Source organism: Scyliorhinus torazame, chromosome 7 (genome assembly GCF_047496885.1).
Source record: "Scyliorhinus torazame isolate Kashiwa2021f chromosome 7, sScyTor2.1, whole genome shotgun sequence".
Lineage (NCBI taxonomy): Eukaryota > Metazoa > Chordata > Chondrichthyes > Carcharhiniformes > Scyliorhinidae > Scyliorhinus > Scyliorhinus torazame.
The window spans coordinates 61,068,428-61,089,683 of NC_092713.1; the positions used below are offsets into that span (position 1 = coordinate 61,068,428).

General features: G+C 47.1%; 1 protein-coding gene across 4 annotated transcripts in view; it reads left to right on the top strand.

Moving 5' to 3' along the window:
- LOC140426254 (HORMA domain-containing protein 1-like) overlaps positions 1-21,256 on the top strand; it is a 128,860-nt gene that overhangs the window by 83,889 nt on the left and 23,715 nt on the right. For all 4 annotated transcript variants that reach the window (XM_072510777.1, XM_072510778.1, XM_072510776.1 and 1 more), the window contains 5 exons: positions 4,627-4,766; positions 11,082-11,317; positions 11,517-11,565; positions 18,286-18,347; positions 19,973-20,044. In XM_072510777.1, coding sequence (XP_072366878.1) covers positions 4,627-4,766; positions 11,082-11,317; positions 11,517-11,565; positions 18,286-18,347; positions 19,973-20,044 — 559 coding nt within the window. The remainder of the gene's footprint in view (positions 1-4,626; positions 4,767-11,081; positions 11,318-11,516; positions 11,566-18,285; positions 18,348-19,972; positions 20,045-21,256) is intronic.

Sequence of the window (21,256 nt, forward strand, 5' to 3'; positions counted from 1 at the left end):
ATCATGTTGGTGCCCTTGAGTGCTCCGCCCCCTTGAGGGGAGGTATATAGAGCAGCTGCCCTGTAGGCGGCTCTCAGTGCAGGGCAGTCGCTGGCAGCCACAGTTCTAGTTGATTAAAGCCACTGTTCACTTCAACTCTCTGTCTCGTGTGAATTGATGGTCGCATCAATTTAATCAACTACAACATCGTAATGGAAGCAGCCCCCGAACCTGACCGACTGGAACTCGACAGGCCGCGGAAGCCAAAGGGGTTTTTTCGCACTGGCTCCGATGTTTCGAGGCCTACCTCGCCGCCTCCTCCTCGCCCTCCGTCACCAATGAACAGAAGCTGAGCCTCCTCCACGCCTGGGTGAGCCATCGAATCTCCGTGCAAATCGAGGAAGCGACCACATACGCAGACGTGCTCGCGATCCTGAAGCGGCAATACGTGAGGCCGGTGAATGAAGTGTTCACATGGCATCTCCTCACCACTCGCCTCCAACGCCCCGGGGAACCGCTGGAGGAGTACTTGCGCGACCTGAAAGTCCTCGCGCGAAGCTGCAACTACAAGGCCGTCACGGCTTCGCAACACATGGAACTCGTCATCCGGGACGCCTACGTGGCTGGAGTCCGGTCCAACTACGTCAGACAGCCCCTGCTCGAGAAGGGCGCCCTCGACCTAGAAGAGACGGTAAAACTAGCCACCTCCCTAGAAGTCGTGTTTCAGAGCCTCAACGCTTTCCCCTCCGACCACGCGACCCCCTTGTGAACACCCGACCAGAGAGTACCCCAGGCCTGTGCCGCGCGGCTGCCCGCCCAACCTGGGGGGCTGCCCTGCTACTTTTGTGGCCACAACCAGCACCCCAGGCAGCGTTGCCCGGCTCGGAATGCGAACTGTAGCGACTGCGGCAAGGAAGGACACTTTGCCAAGCTTGCCTGGCCAGGTCCAAGTCCTCCAAATCACAGGCCCGACTCTCAGATTCACAGGCCCGCAGACCCCGCAGTGTGGCTGCATGCCTGGCGGCTCCGCCCCCTTCAGACACGTCACCCGCCTCGTGTTGTCTGTGGGGGCAGCCATCTTCGACTCTACACAACACGTGCGACTCACGGGGGCCGCCATCGTGGCCACCGTCTCCCACGCGGCCCGCCATATGCGACTCATGGGGGCCGCCACCTTCATCGCCGCCTGACACGTGCAACCGACGGGGGCCGCCATCTTCAACGCCGCCCGACACGTGCGACTGACGGGGGCAGCCAACTTGGGACCACCCCACCACATCTGACCACGCCGGCTACCCGCAACTCGGCACGGTCACCCTCGACCAGTCACGCCCAAAGCACCTCAGGAACTCCATGATGACCGTCCGGGTCAATGGGCACGAAACGCCCTGCCTGTTTGACTCCTGGAGCACGGAGAGCTTTGTACACCCAGACACGGTAAGGCACTGTTCTCTCCGAATCTCCCCCACATTTCAAACAATCTCCCTCGCTTCCGGATCGCACTCAGTGTAGATCCGGGGGTACACTGTCGCGAACCTCGCGATACAGAGCGTCGAATGCGCAAACTTTAAACTATATGTACTCCACGATCTCTGCGCTCTTCTTCTGTTGGTACTGGTCTTCCAGTGCAACCTCAGGAGCCTGGCCCTAAAGTTTGGTGGGCCCCTTACCCCCCCCCCCCCCACCGTTTGTAGCCTCGCGACCCTGAAGGTCGACCCTCCCCTGTTATTGGAGAATCTCACCGCCGACTGTAAACCCGTCGCAACCAGGAGCAGGCGGTACAGTATCCAGGACATGACTTTTATCAAGTCCGAGGTCCAGCGGCTCTTGCGGGAAGGGATCATCGAGGCCAGTAACAGCCCCTGGAGAGCCCAGGTGGTGGTCGTCAGGACCGGGGAAAAGAACCGGATGGGTGTAGATTACTGCCAAACCATAAACCGGTATACGCACCTCGATGCGTACCCCCTCCCCCGGATAGCGGACATGGTGAATCAGATTGCACACTACCGGGTGTTCTCCACGGTAGATCTGAGGTCCGCATACCACCAGCTCCCAATCCGCCCGGAGGACCGCCACTGCACGGCCTTTGAGGCAGACAGTCACCTCTTCCACTTCCTTCGGCGTCACCAACGGGGTCTCGGTCTTCCAAAGAACGATGGACCGAATGGTAGACCAGTACTGCTGCGGGCCACATTTCCATACTTGGACAACGTCACCATCTGCGGCCACGACCAGCAGGACCACGACGCCAACCTTCAGAAGTTTCTCCAAACCACCCAAGCCCTTGACCTCACTTATAACAAGGTTTTCCGCACAACCAGACTAGCCATCCTCGGCTATGTCGTGGAAAACGGAGTTCTAGGGCCCCACCCCGACCATATGCGCCCCCTCCTGCAACTCCCCCTTCCCCACTGTCCCAAGGCCCTGAAAAGATGCCTCGGGTTCTTTTCCTATTATGCCCAGTGGGTCCCCAACTATGCGGACAAAGCCCGCCCACTGATCAAAGCTACCATCTTCCCACTGGCAGCTGAGGACCGCCAGGCCTTCAGCTGCATCAAGGCAGATATTGCCAAAGCCGTGATGCGCGCGGTGGACGTGTCCGTTCCCTTCCAGGTGGAGAGCGACGGATCAGAGGTTGCCCTCGCCGCCACCCTTAAACCAGGCAGGCAGGCAGGCCCGTAGCATTTTTCTCCCGTACCCTCAATGCCTCCGAGATTCAACACTCCTCAGTCGAAAAAGAAGCTCGAGCCATCGTGGAAGCTGTACGACACTGGAGGCACTACCTCGCTGGTAGGAGGTTTGCCCTCGTCACTGACCAACGGTCGGTAGCCTTCTTGTTCGACAATACACAACGGGGCAAGATCAAGAACGATAAAATCTTGAGGTGGAGGATCGAACTCTCCACCTATAATTACCGTATAGTGTATCGTCCTGGGAAGCTCAATGAGCCCCCAGATGCCCTGTCCCACGGCACATGCACCAGCGTGCAAGGTGACCGACTCCGGGCCATCCACAATGACCTCTGCCACCCAGTGGTCACCCGGCTTATCCACTACATCAAGGCCCGCAACCTGCCCTACTCCACCGAGGAAGTCAGGGCCATGACCAGGGACTGCCAAATCTGCGTGGAGTGTAAGCCACACTTCTATCGACCGGATAAGGCCCACCTGGCGAAGGCATCCCGGCCCTTCGAGCGCCTCAATATTGACTTCAAAGGGCCCCTCCCCTCTACCAACCGCAACGCGTATTTCCTCAACGTCGTTGACGAGTACTCCCGCTTCCTCTTTGCAATCCCTTGCCCCGACATGACCGCGGCCACCATCATTAAGGCCCTACATAGTATCTTGTTCGGTTTCCCCACTTACGTCCACAGTGACCGGGGCTCCTCGTTTATGAGCGATTAACTGCGTCAGTACCTGCTCGGTAAGGGCATCGCCTCGAGCAGGATTACCAGTTACAACCTCTGGGGAAACGGGCTGGTGGAGAGGGGGAACGCGACGATATGGAAGGCCGTCCTCCTGGCCCTGCGGTCTAGGAATCTCCCAGTTTCCCACTGGCAGGAGGTCCACCCCGACGCACTCCACTCCATTAGGTTACTTCTTTGCACAGCCACGAACGAGACCCCTCATGACCGCCTATTTGTTTACCCTGGGAAATCCACCTCTGGGGTCTCGCTTCCAGCCTGGCTGAAGACACCGGGGCCCGTACTCCTCCGGAAACACGTGAGGAGCCATAAGTCCGACCCCCTGGTAGAGAGGGTCCAGCTCCTTCACGTCAACCCCCAGTATGCATACGTGGCGCACCCCGACGGCCGACAAGATTCGGCCTCCCTCCGGGACCTGGCACCCACAGGATCCCCTACGACCATCCCCTACCCCCCCCCCCCAACTTACACCGAACAGCGCCCCGCCCCTACATGGCCTCCACACCCCCTCCTATACCCTCTCCCCGCATCGCCGGCCGACAGGGATGAAGCTCCAGAAGACACACTCCCGGAGTCCACACCCGTGCCCGCATCGACGAGTTCAACACTCATGCCCGCATCGACGAGTTCAACACCCATGCCTGCACCGACGAGTTTGATACCTGTGCCCACTGCAAAACCAGAGCTCAGGCGATCTCAGCGCATGATCAAGGCACCGGACAGACTCAACCTGTGAGCCCTTCACCCATGCTGGACTTCAATTTTTTAACAGGGGGTGAATGTGGTGAACTTATTATGGCAACCATTCACCACTGTATTGCATTGTACTATGTATTTGCCCTTGTGGGCTCCACCTATGGACCATTGTATTGTATAACACCGCTTGTATCATGTTGGTGCCCTTGTGGGCCCCGCCTCCTTGAGGGGAGGTATATAGAGCAGCTGCCCTGTAGGCAGCTCTCAGTGCAGAGCAGTCACAGGCAGGCACTGTTCTAGTTGATTAAAGCCACTGTTCATTTCAACTCTGTCTCGTGTGAATTGATGGTTGCATTAGGCTACAAGTGTGATGGAATGTAATGGTAGTGGGAATTTAATGGTAGAAAACCAGCATAATAGGCTTCTGTGCAATTCTTCTGCCAGAAAGTTTGCTGCCCTGATTATGCACCAAAAATATACTTAAAATTGCAAGGGCATTCACCCCCAATCTCTTTAAATTTGTACAGCAAAAACAAGCACGTAAGCCTTCAAGATACAAAGAAAGCTTCCATCCTTCTCATTCGTAAGCTGTTTGTCTTGATGCAGAGCCTTGAAATTCTTCCTAATGATGTGTCTCTGACAATGAAACTCTTCTATTATGATGAAGGTAAATTTAATTCATTATTTTAATAATTGTTTGTGTATAGCTAGTCCCTTTTTGGGACGTTCGCTGGGGGAAGGGTCATGTGACACGTCAGTCCAATCAGGGACGGGAGTTGGAAATTCATTGCAACTTGATAGGTTTTATTGCGACTTGTCGGAGCAGTTTGGACCCTAGAGCTGAGTATGGAAAGACCGTTTTAAAGTTGTAAATAGTTGGAACAAATCATTTCTTATAAGTTAACTGGGGAGCCAATTCTTGAAGTTCTTAAATTGGCAACGAGGTAAAGGCCAGCTACTCAGATTGCAAGAATTTGTGGAAATATGCAATTGCAAGAGATGCCGAACAATCCAGACAAGTTCCGCCTACAAGAAAGAGAACAGTCGAAATGCCTCATTTGGAGAACCTAGAGCCGTTTGATCCTGCTACAAAAGATTGGGTACAGTATGTGGAACGATTAAAATTATTTTTTTGTGCGAATGAAATAGGGAACCAACATACATTCTGATTCAAAGTTAAATGTCCGCAAAACCAAAACATTCGCAGAGATCATAGAGTTACTCAAAGGACACAACCACCCCAAGTCCCCAGTAATTTTACAAGTTTAATTCGACAAGGGGACACCATTGCAGCCTGCATGGCAAGGATCAAAAAGATTGCAGAGCATTGCGATTTTGGGACTATGTTAAATTAGATGCTAAGAGATGGTTCAGTATGTGCCGTTAATGATGAAGCCATACAAAAGAAGCTTTTGGCAGAATTGGAAGTAGATTTTAAAAAGGCTCTAGAGATTGTTTTAGCCATAGAGAGCATGGAGAAGGGTGGCCATGAGTTACAAAGTGCCCTGAACAGCACAGTTCACCATTTAGGGTGAGAAACCACAAGCAGCAGTGGTACCAGGAGTGAAGGCACTTGTCCAAATAAGGAAATGAATATGGGAACTGGAAGAGCCAGAAGGTATAGACAATTAAACCCCAGAGTGTTACAGATGTGGGGGAAGCCAAACTCCCGCCCAGACCTATGCAGATTTAAGGAAGCTGAATGCATCAGGCGTGGGGGGAAAAAAGGACATTTGAGACATAAATGCAAATATAAGCACAGCCTGCCTAGCACTAGTAGATCGAACAGGACAACACCAATAACCGTATGGTTTATGGTCCTGTGGCGGATCGAAAAGTTATTTCTGTCAATAATGTAAAAATGGGCAAAGTAGCCCTGATCACTGTGCAATTTGTGGTAACTGGAAGGGCATTATGAATGGAAGTGGACACTGGGGCCTCAGCCACAGTGGTGGGCGAGCAGACATACCAGTATCTTCAAGAAGGGGTCCTGCTCCTGAGGTTAAAGAAAAATGGAACCAGGCTGTCGACACATATGGGGTAGGCACTAAAGATAATAGGCACAATGAATACCCAGTGAGCTATCAACAGCAATCTGCTCAGTTACCTTTAGTCAAGGTAGCTGGTCAGAAACCAAGCTCAATGGGACGTGACTGGCTCCAGGAGATCAAATTAAATTGGCTAGATATTTTTAGCATCAAGATCATCAGCAAGCACTAAGATGTTTTCCATGAAGAACTGGGGAAAAATAAAAGGATTCAAGGCAAGAATTCATGTAAACCTGGAAGCCACGCAAGATTTTTCAGGATAGACCTGTGTCCTATGTGTTATTGGAGAAGATCGAAACAGAGTTGGAAAGGCTGGAAGACTTAGGCATCATTTAACCAATACAATTTGCAGAATGGGCAGCACCCATTGTGCCAGTAGTGAAACTGGATAAAACCATTTGGATCTTAGACATGAGTCATGCCTACCAGCAGCTGGTGCTGGACAATGCCTTGAAGGAATATGTGACCATAAAAAACCATAAGTAGTTGTACCAGTACACATGCTTGCCTTTGGAGTTTCATCAGCATGTGCTATATTCCAAAGAACCAAGAAGAGTTTACTGAAAGGCTTGCTGCGTGTCCTTGTGTGCTTGGATGATGTATTAGTAACAGGACCTACAGAAGATGAACACTGGCCGAATATGGAAGAGGTATTAAGGAAATTCCAGGAAGCGAGAGAAGTGCACCTTCCAGGTAAATGAGGTGGCTTGCCTGGATTATCACGTGGATGCACAGGGGTTGCACCCCTGGAGGACAGGGTGAAAGCAACCAAGGAGGCACCGGTCCCGAGGAATACCTCGGTACTCAAATCCTTTCTGGGGATGGTTAACTATTATGGGTGGTTCCTCCCAAACCTGTCAACGATGTTAGGTCGAATCCATACATTATCAAAGAAATGCCAGAAATGGGTCTCGAAGGCACCTACAGAGGCATTTAGCCAGGTCAAGCAGTTGTTGCAGCTGTCGTGTTTGCTGGTGGCACTTCAACCCCACCAAGAAGATAATACTGACATATGATGCATCCTCATATGGCGTTGGGGCAGTTTTATCCCACAGCATGGATGATGGGTCGGAGAGACTTGTGGGATGTGCATCCAGAACCCTCACAGACGAGGAGAAGAACTATTCACAAATCGAGACAGAGGCCTAGCAGTCATCTGTGGTATCAAAAGATTCCACCAGTATCTATATGGTAGATACTTCATTTTAGTGGCAGATCACAAGCCACAGTTGGGTTTATTCATGGAAGATAAAGTGATATAATCAAGTTTCGGCCTGGATACAGCGTTGGTTGGTGTTCTTGTCGGCTTTTGTGTACACCAATGAACAACATCCAGGGTCGCAAATAACCAATGCAGATGTCCTGAGTCATATTCCTTTGCCAGGCAGCGGGTGAAGCATGCGGAGTATAGTACGACTCAGGAGAGAAGATGTGGGAAGAGATCAGTTCAGTCGGTAAGAGGGTCAACCAGGAGTCTGGTAACAGTGGGGAAGAAGCTTTTTTGAATCTTAGTGCGCGTTCTCAGACTTTTGTATGTCCTGCCCAATGGAAGAGATTGGAAGAGAGAATAACCCAGGTGGGAGGGGTCTTTGATTATGCTGCCAGCTTTCCCAAGGCAGCTGGAGGTGTAGATAGAGTCAATGGATAGGAGGCGGTTTCGCGTGATGGACTGGGCTGTGTTCACGACTCTTTGTAGTTTCTTGCGGTCTTGGGCCGAGCAATTGCCATACCAGGCTGTGATGCAGCCAGATGGGATGCTTTCTATGGCGCATCTGTAAAAATTGATAAGAGTCAATGTGGACATGTCGAATTTCCTTAGTTTCCTGAGGAAGTATAGGCGCTACTGTGCTTTCTTGGCCGTAGCGTCAACGTGAGTGGACCAGGACATATTGTTGGTGATGTGCACACCTAGGAATTTGAAGCTGTCAACCATCTCCTTCTCGGCACCATTGATGCAGACGGGTGTGCACGATACTTTGCTTCCTGAAGTCAATGACCAGCTCCTTTGTTTTGTTGACGTTGAGGCAGAGATTGTTGTCGTTACACCACGCCACTAGGTTCTCTATCTCCCTCTTGTACTCTGACTCATTGTTGTCAAGATCCGACCCACTACGGTCGTGTCATCAGCAAACTTGTAGATGGAATTCGAGCCAAATTTTGCCTCACAGTTGTGTGTGTGTATAGGGAGTATAGTAGGGGGCTAAGTATGCAGCCTTGCGGGGCCCCGGTATTGAGGACAATTGTAGAGACGTTGTTGTTTATACTTACTGATTGTGGTTTATGGGTCAGGAAGTCGAGGATCCAGTTGCAGAGGGAGTAGCCAAGTCCTAGGTTTTGGAGTTTTGCTATGAATTTGGCTGGGATTATGGTGTTGGAGGTGGATCTGTAGTCAATGAAAGGAGTCTGATGTAGCAGCCCTTGTTGTCGAGATGCTCCAGGGATGAGTGTAGGGCCAGGGAGATGGCGTCTGCTGTGGACCGGTTATGGCGGTATGCGAATTGCAGTGAATCATCGTAGTCTGGAAGTTTAAAATTGCTGTGTCTCATGACCAACCTCTCAAAGCCGTTCATGATGATAGATGTCAAGGCCACCGGGCAGTAGTCATTGAGGCATGTTGCCTGGTGGTTCTTTGGTGCCGGTATGATGGTGGTCTTCTTGAAGCAGGTGGGAACCTCAGAACGAAGTAAGGAGAGGTTGAAGATGTCCGCGAACACACCCGTTAGTTGGTCCGCACAGAATCTCAATGCACGCGCAGGGAATCCGTCAGGACCCGTTGCTTTCCGAGGGTTCACTTTCAAGAAGACTGATCTGACTTTGGAAGCTGTGACGGTAGGTATGGATGTGTTTGAGGCTGCTGGGGCAGTTGACAACGGTTTGATGGTTTCCTGCTCGAAACGAGCATAGAATGCATTGAGTTCATCGGGGAGGGGTGCGCTGCTGGCAGAGATTCTACTAGACTTTGCTTTATAGCCCGTTTTGTTGTTTAGGCCTTGCCACAACCGACGAGAGTCCGCTTCGTTAGCCTGTGACTCTAGCTTAGTCTGGTATTGTCGCTTGGTATCCTTGATGGTTTTACGGAAGTCGCACCTGGATTTCTTGTATAGGTTAGGGTCGCCTGTCTTGAACGTCGCAGACCTGGCCTTCAGTGGGGAATGAATCGCCCAAGTAAACCATGGTTTCTGGTTGGGGAATGTATGTACTTCCTTCTTTGGCATGCAATCTTCTACACACTTGCTGATTAAGTTTGTGACGGTGGTGGCATTCGCATAGGTTGGCCACTGATTTCTTGAATGTGGACCAGTCCACTGACTCCAAGCAGTCACGTAAGAGCTCTTCTGTTGCCTCGAACCAGTATTGCATGATCTTAACCAAATTCTCCTGCTTAAATTTCTGCTTGTATGCCGGGAGAAGGAGCACCATTCTATGGTCTGAATTTCCAAAGTGCAGTCGGGGGATGGATCAGTAGCCACCCTTGATGGTTGTGTAGCAGTGGTCAAGGATGTTGACACCTCTGGTGGGACTGGAGACGTGTTGGAATTTTGGCAGTACACTCTTGAAGTTGGCCTGGTTGAAGTCCCCGGCCATGATGAACAAACCTCCAGGTATTCTGTTTAACTGTTATTTATAGCGATGTTCAATTCACCTTGCGCAATCTTCACTTCTGCCTGGGATGGGATGTCGATCACCATGATGATGGCAGAAGTGAACTCCGGTGGAAGGTAGTATGGGCGGCACTTCACAGTCAGGTATTCCAGGTCCGGGGAGCAATAGTCCGGCAGGGTCGCCATGTCCGAGCATCAGGAGGAGTTGATGAGGAGGCAAACCCCTTCACCCTTCGCTTTGCCCGATGACGCCGTGTGGTCCATCAGCGCTAGTAGACTGACTGGAAAAATAATTGTCTTAAAAAAAAATTTTGAGTGCTTTCAAATGTTACCAGCACACAGGTGCTATGAGATAATAAGAAAGCTAAGGCAGTTCAGGATCAAGGATGTATGTTGATACTGGAACCTTAGAGTTATATTGTCATCCTTGTGGGCACTTTAATCCCCCAAAATATCCCAGAACACCAGGCATTAAAAATTCTGTGTAACTTATTCAGTCATCATTAATCAGTGGTTTAATTCTGATAACCTAGCTAAAACATCATGTCCTGTATTTCTCTTAACAAATGCTGACTTTTCCAACACTTTCTGTATTTATTTCAGATTTACATCATATCTTTCTTTTCCTGTAATTTTTATCATGATTCTTTAGAATTACTGGAAAACAAACTTAAGATCTTATACTGTTTTTGTTCTCAGCAAGTGCAGTACAAGCATCAAATGGTTTCTGGGTAAATTCAAGTGGTAAATTCAAGTGGGCAGCATGGCAGCATAGTAGGGGCAGCATGGCAGCATAGTGGTTAGCACAATTACTTCACAGCTCCGGGATCCCAGGTTCGATTCCCGGCTTGGGTCACTGTCTGAGTGGAGTCTGCATGTTCTTCCCGTGTGTGCGTGGGTTTCCTCCGGGTGCTCCGGTTTCCTCCCACAGTCCAAAGATATGCAGGTTAGGTGGATTGACTATGCTAAATTGCCCTTAGTGTCCAAAATTACCCTTAGTGTTGGGTAGGGTTACTGGGTTATGGGATAGGGTGGAGCTGTGGGCTTGGGTAGGGTGCTCTTTCCAAGAGCTGGTGCAGACTCAATAGGCCGAATGGCCTCCTTCTGCACTGTAAACTCTATGAATTCTATGATGAGCATCTGTATTTGGTGAGAAATAGGAGGGGACGTAACCCATTCTGTTTTGCAAACCAGTTAGGATATGGCTGATTTGGTAAATAAACAAAAATTAGAATTTCTGAAGTACTGCCCTGCACTTTAATCTTTATTTTAAATGTTTTAAATAAATATTGATTTTTAAAAATCCTAATCCTTCTATTTTCTACTTGGCAGTGACACCTCCTGAATACCAGCCACCAGGATTTAAACAAGGCGAGTGCGATGCTGTGTGGTTCGAAGGAACCCCAGTCCATTTTAAAGTTGGTGATGTGCCTACTCCATTCCATATGATGAAAGTGCGTGTCACCACAGAGAAAGAGACAATGGAACAGCTGGAAAAAGAGAACATGCTAAATGAGGAAACCGAAACCTCACTCCAGGGATTAGAGGAAGTCAACTACACCCCAAATGTGAGTGCCAAAGCTAACTAGCTGCTTATGATTTTTTCTCATCAAAATTGTTTCTGTTGCTTGGCCAGAGCAAGAGCAGTACCAGACCCTCCTAGCTTGCAGGGATGGTGTTCAAGATACCACAATTATACATCATTGCTATTATATTTTGACATGTTGCAGTCAGTGTCTTAACTGTGTTTTGTTTGTCTTGGTACAGGTAAGAAATACTGTAAAAGAAGATACTCCATTCTACCAAAATATTACAGGTATGATCACTTCTACCGCGTGAACGAATGTATGAATGGTGGTGTAATCTCTAATTTCCTAAGCTACAGAAAATTTCAGAAAGTTTGTTGTTTAATGCAATCAAGAACTGTGAATGCTAGTAGGAATTAAAAATGGCCCAAAATGTCATTGGTGATACATCTGCTTTTCAAATATAAAATAGGTGCTTAACTATCAATATGGAGGGCATGGTGCACACACTCATTTGGAGCTGGAGGTGCACCAGAATGATTAAGCTGCTCTGTAGGTATTCAGGGTACATCCCAGAACTATTTAAATGTGAAATTCATATATTTAAATAAGTTTGCCAAATTGAGTGATGGTACATCATTAGTGTAGCCACCTGAGTTGGCCACTTCCCGACTTGAAATGGAGAACCGCAAAGGCTGAAGGGAAATTCAGCCAACACAGGCAAAGACTAGCAAATCCAGAAATCATGTGTATTGAAACCTGTAAGGAACCAGACAGCACTGAAACCAGCAGCCATCTGCATAGTAATGAGCGATTCCAAGGCACAATCGCAACAGTTAAGGTGAATAAAGCCAAGCCAGACTCCTCGGCACCAGCAGGAGCCAAGACAAAGGGAGGCCAACGGACATTTAGGGACCACCCAACGATCAGGGAACAACTCCAGTATTGGAGAAATCGATCCAAGTGATCAGAAAGTAGTCCAATCACTTGGAACCTGGTACTGGGTCCGCCCCGAAGGGAGGGAAGCCCCTGGGGACTATAAAGTAAAGCCCCCAAGTTCAAATCGTCCTTCTTTGGCAGGGTCACTCAGCAACTTGAATCAACCCGTGAGAGTGACCTGTCTCAGCTGCCGCCAACCAAGTAAGTCTCAAGTCAATGCTTGCTACGAGATAGGTGCACCTAGCTACCAGTCCATACCAGCTTTTGAATCCTGCAGACTCAGGACCTGAGCGAAAGGCCATTTGTTCCCCTGACCTGGTGGGCCAGTCTGAAGCTAAGTAATAGGCCTTTTAGTGATGGGAATAGCCTAGAAAGTAGAGTTTATGCATGAGTAGTGATTTACTGTGTATAATAAATGTGTTTTGATTTGAATCCTACTAATTGGTGTGTTGAGTTATTGATCATTACTTGAACTTGAACCTCGTGGCGGTATCATAAAGATACCTGGCGACTCTAGAGCGAAGGTTAAACAAACAGAGCAAATTACGATTTAAGAGCCAACCAAAAGTTAGCAACATTAGGAAGGCTGCACTTCTCTTCAACTCACAAATTCTCTCAGAAGGGGACGTGGGTTAACTTTTAGTACAAAGGGGAGATGAACGGTTGATGAAAGAAACTTCAGCTTGTCATGCAGTGTAAAATAAAAGAAAGAGGAGAAAACGAGGATAAAATGTGAAGATACCCTGCATAAACTGTCGTCCAGCATTGTATGTCGCAATGGCTAGGATTCTACCCCTAACCATAATAGTCAGCGTGCTTTCATGCAATCTTTGATGGGGAGAGGGTGTGCAGATGACTCCACTGGCTGTCTTCTACCTGGAATTGAGCGCAACCTTCTTTTGCATGAAAGAGGGAAGCATATTAGTAACTGCCGTGGAGGTGTGGAGAAGTTAAGAAAGCAAAAATGATGAGCTTGTGATTATAAGACAAGTGAGTAGTGAGGTTGGAGGTGGTGGGGATGTGTGTAGAAAGTAAAAGAGCAGTTTTCTTACCTGACAACGCGGATGAGGTCATTGAACATTTTGTAGCAATACATTTATTGTTACATCCTTGGAGCTAAGCTCCAAGCATTGACCCCCTCTGAAATCTGTTCTGAGGGTAATGCAGATATTGCCTGGAGGGTTTTATTCTATCTGGCAATAACAGGATATCCCTCCCCTGGTCCACTGTCTGGATCACAAGTCTTAAAAGCAACATCTGAGAATCTAGAGGGCACAATTTGCAGATTTAGCACCTATTTCTCAGTTCAGAAGTGTTTCCCTTGACTTTGCATCAAGAGTGCACCTCCCATTAAGAATGCAGGATGCCATTGTGTCTTCAAAGATGCCTAATTTCCATCCCCACCCAAAAAGTAGTTCAGCCAATGGGTCACAGTGGCTGCACTCCTGACTGATTATAACGAGGTCCCAGCATTAATTTAACATGTTATGTGAATTTAACATGCCCTAAATTAACCACCCATACTCTAAGGATTAATGATCATTTTGAAAAAAAATTTGTGGGATGTGGATGTCACTGGCTGGGCCAGCATTTATTGTCCATCCCCAAGTGCCTATGAATTGAGTGGCATGCTGGGACATTTCAAAGGGCATTTAAGAGTCAATATTTCTGTGGATCTGGAGTCACATGTAGGCCAGACAAGGTAAGGATGGCAGTATTCTTTCCCTGAAGGACATTAGTGAACCATATTTGTTTTTTACGACAATCATCAATGGTTGCATGGTTGTTTTATTTTGAAGTCGATTTGTTTTAAATTCCAGATTTTTATTGAATTCAGAATTCACCATCTGCAGTGGTGGGACTCGAACCTGGGTCGCCAGAGCATTATCCCGGGTCTCTGGATTACGAGCCCAGCAACAACACCAGTATGCCATTGCCTCCCCATGGTACATACTTATCCCCCTCTCCGCAGTGATTATGGGCAGTATTAGGGAGGGAATTGGGGGCCTCTCTTCCTAGTCTGTATTGTGTTATGCTTCTTCATGTAGCATAAGCTGCTTCCTTGATGTATACTCTGACAAAGGAAGGTTCAGACTTGGAGATAGGTTTAACACATTTATTGAACAGTTAACAATTCTCCTACTTGAATTCGACTCTCCTGCTGATCTTACTATAGTAACTTAATCTAACTAACCAGTCTGCTCTAATCCATGCGGTGGGTGTGATGCTTCCTGATCTGCCCCTGTCTCTCTGAGTGTCTCCTATGGAAAGAGAAAGTGCATGTGTGCCCTGTCCTTTTATATGGGTTGCCCCCTTGTGGTAGTGTCACCTCTGGGTGTGTCTTGACTGCCCATTGATCGTGTCCTATCATACTGACCTATTGGTTGAATGTCTGTGTGTCATGATGTCTCTGGTGCTCCCTCTAGTGTTTATTTAGTTCTAGTGTATCTACATTAACCCCTTGTATATTTACAGTGATGCATATCACCACATCCCTTTTTTCGTGTTACATATTTTCTGTACAGTGTTAAAGAAAATTGAACCAAACAGGTAGATAAGTGATGACATGTACAAATCATGATGACCGTGATGATTACACAATATCAAATAATATATATGAGTCCAAAGTTCATGAATGAATATGGTCGAGTGGCTTTCTTGTGCTGTTGTGGAAGTGTCGATGTTGATGTCGTCATTCCCGTGTGAACGCCGTCAGTGTCCCTGTGCTTAAGGAACCAAGAAGTGATCAAATCACTTTGTTGTCTGATTTGGACTCTTTTTTTTTGGGATGCTTGTGGTAGCGATGTAGTATGTAATCTGTGTCGTCCAACCTGGACTGTTTCTTGCGATTGCGATATTGATGCAGTATGTCATCTTCCCTGAAAGCTGGTTTGCTTCTTCGTAGTGGAGCAAACTCCTCTGCCTTGAAAGCTGGTTTGCTTGTTTGTAGTGGAGCAAACTTGAATCGGTGAGATTTGCTGTCATGCCATGGTATGGCTGTACGCTTGCCTGTGTTAGGAGCTGTGCCGTTACATTGTCCTGCATTTGCAGAGTTGTACCATTTCGTACCAGTCGTTCCAGTGTTGTTGGTTTCGTCATGCTTGTTGTTGATGTTGGTGTCTTTGGTATGCTCCTTGTTGTTGTCTTTGCTGTTGATTTTGTAGGGTTTGTTGTTGTGTTTGTTGCGCTCAATGACCACACCGAGTGGAGAATTTGAGTCCTTCACAAAGTTACTTGTGTCAGTGTCCTTTGTGGCATCTGCTGTTTCATTGAGCGTGCCATCTCTAATTCCTCGGCGCTCCCCGTCTGGAGTCCTGTCCGGTTCACTAGTATCATCTTTGGCTTGTCGACACTCCCCGTCCGGAGTAATTTCAGTTTCACTTGAATCATCTGAGGTGTCACTTGAATCATCTGAGGTGTCTTGATGCTCCCCGGAGTCAAAACGTTCAGGAATGCATTTTCTTGTGGAGAGGCTCGAGTGGATGAGGTTTGAATTAACGTGGTGTCACTGGAGTCACTAGTAGCCTCACTTTGATTGTCGAGTGCCTCTGTACGTACTAGCGGAGAACATTCAGTCTCGCTGTCATGTCGCACATCCTATATGGGAATTGCGATGCCTTTGTCACTTGTCGCACATACAATGGGAAGACCTTCTGTGTCTTCATGTCAGTTAATTGAGCTGGGTAGACTGTCAGAGTCTTCTTCTGGTGGCTCAAACAATCTGGGTGGACTGTCATAGTCGCTTTGTTGTTCACGTGAGCGTGGTAGACTGTCATAGTCTTCTTGCTGTTCACTTGAGCGTGGTAGACTGTCATAGTTACCTTGCTGTGCACTTGAGCATGGCAGACTTGCATCGTCTGCTGCTGGTTGCTCAGATGAGATTGCTAGACTTTCATGGTCTTGTTCATGCAAGGACTGCGCTCTGGAGTCTTGCGTTGCTTCCATCGTGGAGTCTGTCAACGAGTTCGCTGTGGAGGCTTGTATCGCGCTCTCTGTGGAGTCTGGCATCGTTCCCTGTGTGGAATCATGCAGTGGTCTCGCTGTGGAGTCGATCTGTGCGCTCTCAACGGATTCATGCAGTAGGGTCTCGCTGTGGAGTCTTTCTGTGTTTTCTGTGAGGAGATGTGCAGTGGTCTGGCTGTGGAATCTGTCATCGCTTTCTGTGCAGAGTCGGGGACTCTTCGTGGTGCGTGGACCACTCTCTGTGTGGAGTCGGGGACTCTTCGTGGTGCGTGGAGCACTGTTCGTGGTGGGTGGACCACTGGTGTGGTGTCAGGCCCTCTCTGTCGGCTTGGATCTCTCTCTGTCTCTTGGCGTCTGGCCGCTTTCTGTGGGCTTGTGCCTCTCTCTGTCTCTTGGCGTCAGGCCGCACTTTGTGGGCTTGTACAGCTCTCTGACTCTTGGCGTCAGGCCGCTCTCTGTGGGCTTGTACCGCTCTCTGTCTCTTGGTGTCAGGCCGCAGCAGAATCCTGTACTTCTGGGTTAGGATGACGTCTGTGCTGGGCTGAGGATCCTCAAATCCGAAGAACTCGTCCATGTCTGTGTCGGATTCTTCACTGTACAACACATCTCGTTGCGGTTCGGATTTGGTACTGAGGTCGCCACGTCCAATGATGAAATCATCTTCCAAGTCGTAGTCTTCAAGGACCATATCATCACTTTTTGTGTCGGAGCTGTCATTGTGCTCGCGATGGCCAAAGAAATAATCAACGTCTGAGTCGTAGTCTTCAAGGACTAAATCATCTCTTTGGGCGGTGCTAACTGCTTGTTGCAGGGTTCTGCGGAGGTTACTTTCAGCGACTGGTCGAAGTTCAGGCATTGTGCTGTCGTTCCAGGTAAAAGAATTGGTGATTTCCGACTTTAAATTTTTTTTTCACTATTTTGGGACATTTCCCCTTTAAGTGGGCCTGGTCCGGGGCCTCTGATGTCTCGACGCTGGTGACGTAGAGCGTAGGAATGGATCACGCATGCGCAGATCGCTTTTCCTTTACTTTGCGCTCTTTGCGCAAATGGACCTTCCTTTTCTTTGCGCAACTGTGCATGCACGGCTTCTCGCGCATGCGCAAAACACTGTTTTGCCGGTTCTCGTCTTCTGGGGAACTGCGCATGTGCAACTCCTTTCTCAAGATGACTGCCAATCAAAACTGCCGTTTTCTGCATTTGCAGGCCTACCTTCGCCTCGTGGTGAGTATTGGCATCTCGTTTACCGTTCTCTCTTGTGGTTTCCTCGCAGTATTCTTGAAACTTGTCCAGGACTGTCTGGAAGTCTCTCTTGTCTTGCCCTTTGGAGTACTTAAAGGTCTTGAAGATTTCTGCTGCACTTGCACCTGCAATAATGAGCAGAAGCTTTATTTTCTCTGCATCCGCCATGCCATCTAGGTTGGACACTACCAGGTAGATCTCGAATCTCTGCATGAACGCACGCCAGTTTCCACTTAGATTGCCATGGCACCTGAGCTGCTGTGGAACCGGAGTCTCGAACATCTTGCCTGGGTCCTGTTACTGGCAGTCACGAATTTGTTGAGTTGAACTATAGAGATTCAACAAGCACTAACTGGTACCATGTTGTGTTATGCTTCTTCATGTAGCATAAGCTGCTTCCTTGATGTATACTCTGACAAATGAAGGTTCAGACTTGGAGATAGGTTTAACACATTTATTGAACAGTTAACAATTCTCCTCCTTGAGTTCGACTCTCCTGCTGATCTTACTATAGTAACTCAATCTAACTAACTAGTCTGCTCGAATCCATGCGGTGGGTGTGATGCTTCCTGATCTGCCCCGTCTCTCTAAGTGTCGCCTATGGAAAGAGAAAGAGCATGTGTGCCCTGTCCTTTCATATGGGTTGCCCCCTTGTGGCAGTATCACCTCTGGGTGTGTCTTGACTGCCCATTGGTCGTGTCCTATCATACTGACCTATTGGTTGAATGTCTGTGTGTCATGATGTCTCTGGTGCTCCCTCTAGTGTTTATTTAGTTCTAGTGTATCTACATTAACCCCTTGTATATTTACAGTGATGCATATCACCACAGTCTGTAACAAATCTTTTGGTGTTTTTCATATTTTGGCAGCTCATTCTGAACTTCAGAGAAGTGTAACTAACGAGCAATCATTCAGTGAGTCGGAGAAAGAGGTATTGTTATTTTTGCCTTAGTTTAAGAAATTCAGATAAATAATTTGGAAGTCACGCAGGCAAATGGAAACTTTCATTTTTTTAAAAATTAAAAATAAAGCAAGCCTATATTGTGTTGATTGAAATAAGAGTTGTCAGTACTGAGTATTAAAATGTTTCCCCATTGTTTGTATCAGCCACTCTAAGGTAGTGAAGGGAATTTTCCCATAGTCATGACTAACATTCCTCCTTCAACTAACACAATAATACAAATTGGCTGTTATGTTTGCCTACATAGAAACATAGTCACACTTTAAATTTACTAATTATGTGAATTGCTTTGAGACATTTCTTAAATGTGCAATAAGGTGGTGAATAATTGTAAGTCCCTCAATGGTTATGTACTTGGGCAGTTATACAATTATACATAACATAGATTGTGACTTGGTGATAGTGCAAAAAATGTTTGCATAAAAAGTACAACTCCAACACAGTAATTTAATCTATTGTAGATAATATTTTTAGCTACAACTCATTTGATCTTTCAATTGTTACATTTTATCAACAGCCCATATTTTGCTACAATAATGACGGTGAGGATAGCAGCAACTAGCATCCAGTTAAACTTGGAAATCCAGAATTGGCTGTTAGAGATACCCTGTTCCTTCAATGAGTGCACTGTTGCAGTCCTCACCTGTAGACCTCCACTGTAATCACTATAATGACATGAAGTTGGGCTATTTATGCATTAAACCTACTAAAACCAGCTGAAGATGTTAGGGCTAGTGCATTAAGAAGTAATTGACAAAATTCATTCATGTGGTGCCACTTCTAGCGAATTATTTTCTCCCCAAATTAATTTTTAACAGCATAATATGTGATCATTATTGCTGAAACATTCTCTGGCCCTGAAAAAATATTTCACATATGTATGGTCTCATTCCCTCAGAAGAAAGTTAATGTTGCACCATTTTAGAAAAATAGAAATTCAAATACATTTTTCAAATAAAGTTTATCTAATTTCCTGTAAAATAACTTGTAATTTATAGTTACTGTTTTTCGTTTTCTGGTTTAACATCTGCATGTCTCAGTGAGGATACTTGAATCTGATCAGTTGATCAGCTTTGCAGTTGCTTATATATGCTATAAAAACTCCGCAGAGGACAGTGCCCTGGATTAGACACCGGATTCGGAAAAATCCCTATTGACCAACATATGAAAAGTCTCTGGGCAACTATATTTGAGGTGAACAGCAAAGCCATTCCTTCGCTGCTGAGTGCAAACTCCAAACCTTTGTGTACTGTAATATAAACTTTGTAGCACAGTGGTTAGCACTGTTTCACAGCGCCAGGGATCCGGGTTCGAATCCCAGCTTGGGTCACTGTCTGTGCGGAGTCTTCACATTCTCTCCGTGTCTGCGTGGGTTCCTCCATGTGCTCCGGTTTCCTCCCACAAGTCCCGAAAGACATGCTTGCTAGGTGAATTGGAAATTCTGAATTTTCCCTCAGTGTACCCAAACAGGCGCTGTAGTGTGACGACTAGAGGATTTTCACAGTAACTTAATTGCAGTGTTATTGTAAACCTACTTGTGGCACTAAGAAAGATTATTATTATTATTACTTGTCTTACAAATACTCTTCTTTTAGATAAAGCAGTTGGTAGCAAAGGCAGCAGAGCTGGATGTGTCAGGCAAAAGGACAAAACTTAGAAAAGTGCTGGTCAGTAGTCTGCAATATATCACTTGAACTATTTTCCCCTCTTCCTTCCTTAATACTCATTACTTCCAGATGTTGTGCTCCAATCTAAAGAATAGAGAACTTAACATCACTAAACAATCCATAGGTATTCAACTTTCCTGAAGGTGTTCTTGGTTTAACTGAGGAATTTTTATTATGCAATTCGTTAAATGTTTGTGTTTTCACCTTAATCTGGGATGCATTGGGCTTTCCTGGTTACATGGAGGTGGGACTGGGAGCGATGTTGGAGCATAGCTAATCGGATTGGCTTCCGGACAAGTTCATACCTCTTGAGTGATCTTGCTAGAGACTGGTTCAATGCTGCAGAAACTACCCACCTGCAGTGGCAGGTAGCCAATTATGCTTATTAATGGGCCGGTTGGGGAAACGCTTTGGCACCGCCAGGATCTTCCCAATGGAAGATTTGCTCCCTGCCGAGGTTGGGAGCCCAGAATTGAACTGCAGGAGGCCCTGCCAATGGTGGACCGGGAGGCCATCAACACCTCCTCTCCATTGTCACAGATTGGACCTGCTGGGATGCAAAAGCCACAGCCGTGACCACAGGCCATCCTGTTGAGGGGTTATTCCTCCATTACGATGGCCTGACAGCCAGGGCAATGTGTTTTATTTGCAATGTAATTTTGATGGGTGGGTGTAGGAGTGTGTGCATGAGCACAAGATGCCATATGGTTAATTGCACCTAAGACTCCTTTAGGTGATGTTTTCATTGATTTATCTTGTAATGTTGATCATGTTTGACGATCTCAATCAGACATTTATGTTTTAAATCTTATTAAGCAAAGCAAAAGGAACGTTATGGGGTAAACTAAATTAGAAATGTTAGAAGGAGAGAAAGGAGAGCATTCCAAAGGCAGGTGGAAATGCAGAAGTTAGCAATGGCAGAAAGAGAAAGGGATCAAGCGGGAGAACATCAAATTAAAATGCAGCAAATTGCAACTGGAACAATGGAGCTGGAAAATGAAAGTAGTTCTAGACATGAACTTAGTGGGGAGATGTATAGAATTGTACAGGCACTTCCAAAATTTGATTTCAGGGACATCAAGGCATTTTTTTTTAACACATTTGAGAAAATAACTAAACGTCACAAGATTTTTGGACGTTGCTTTTACAAAGTAAACTTGCAGATAAGGCGAGTGAAGTCTGTGCATCTTTGTCAGAGGAAACATCTGGGGA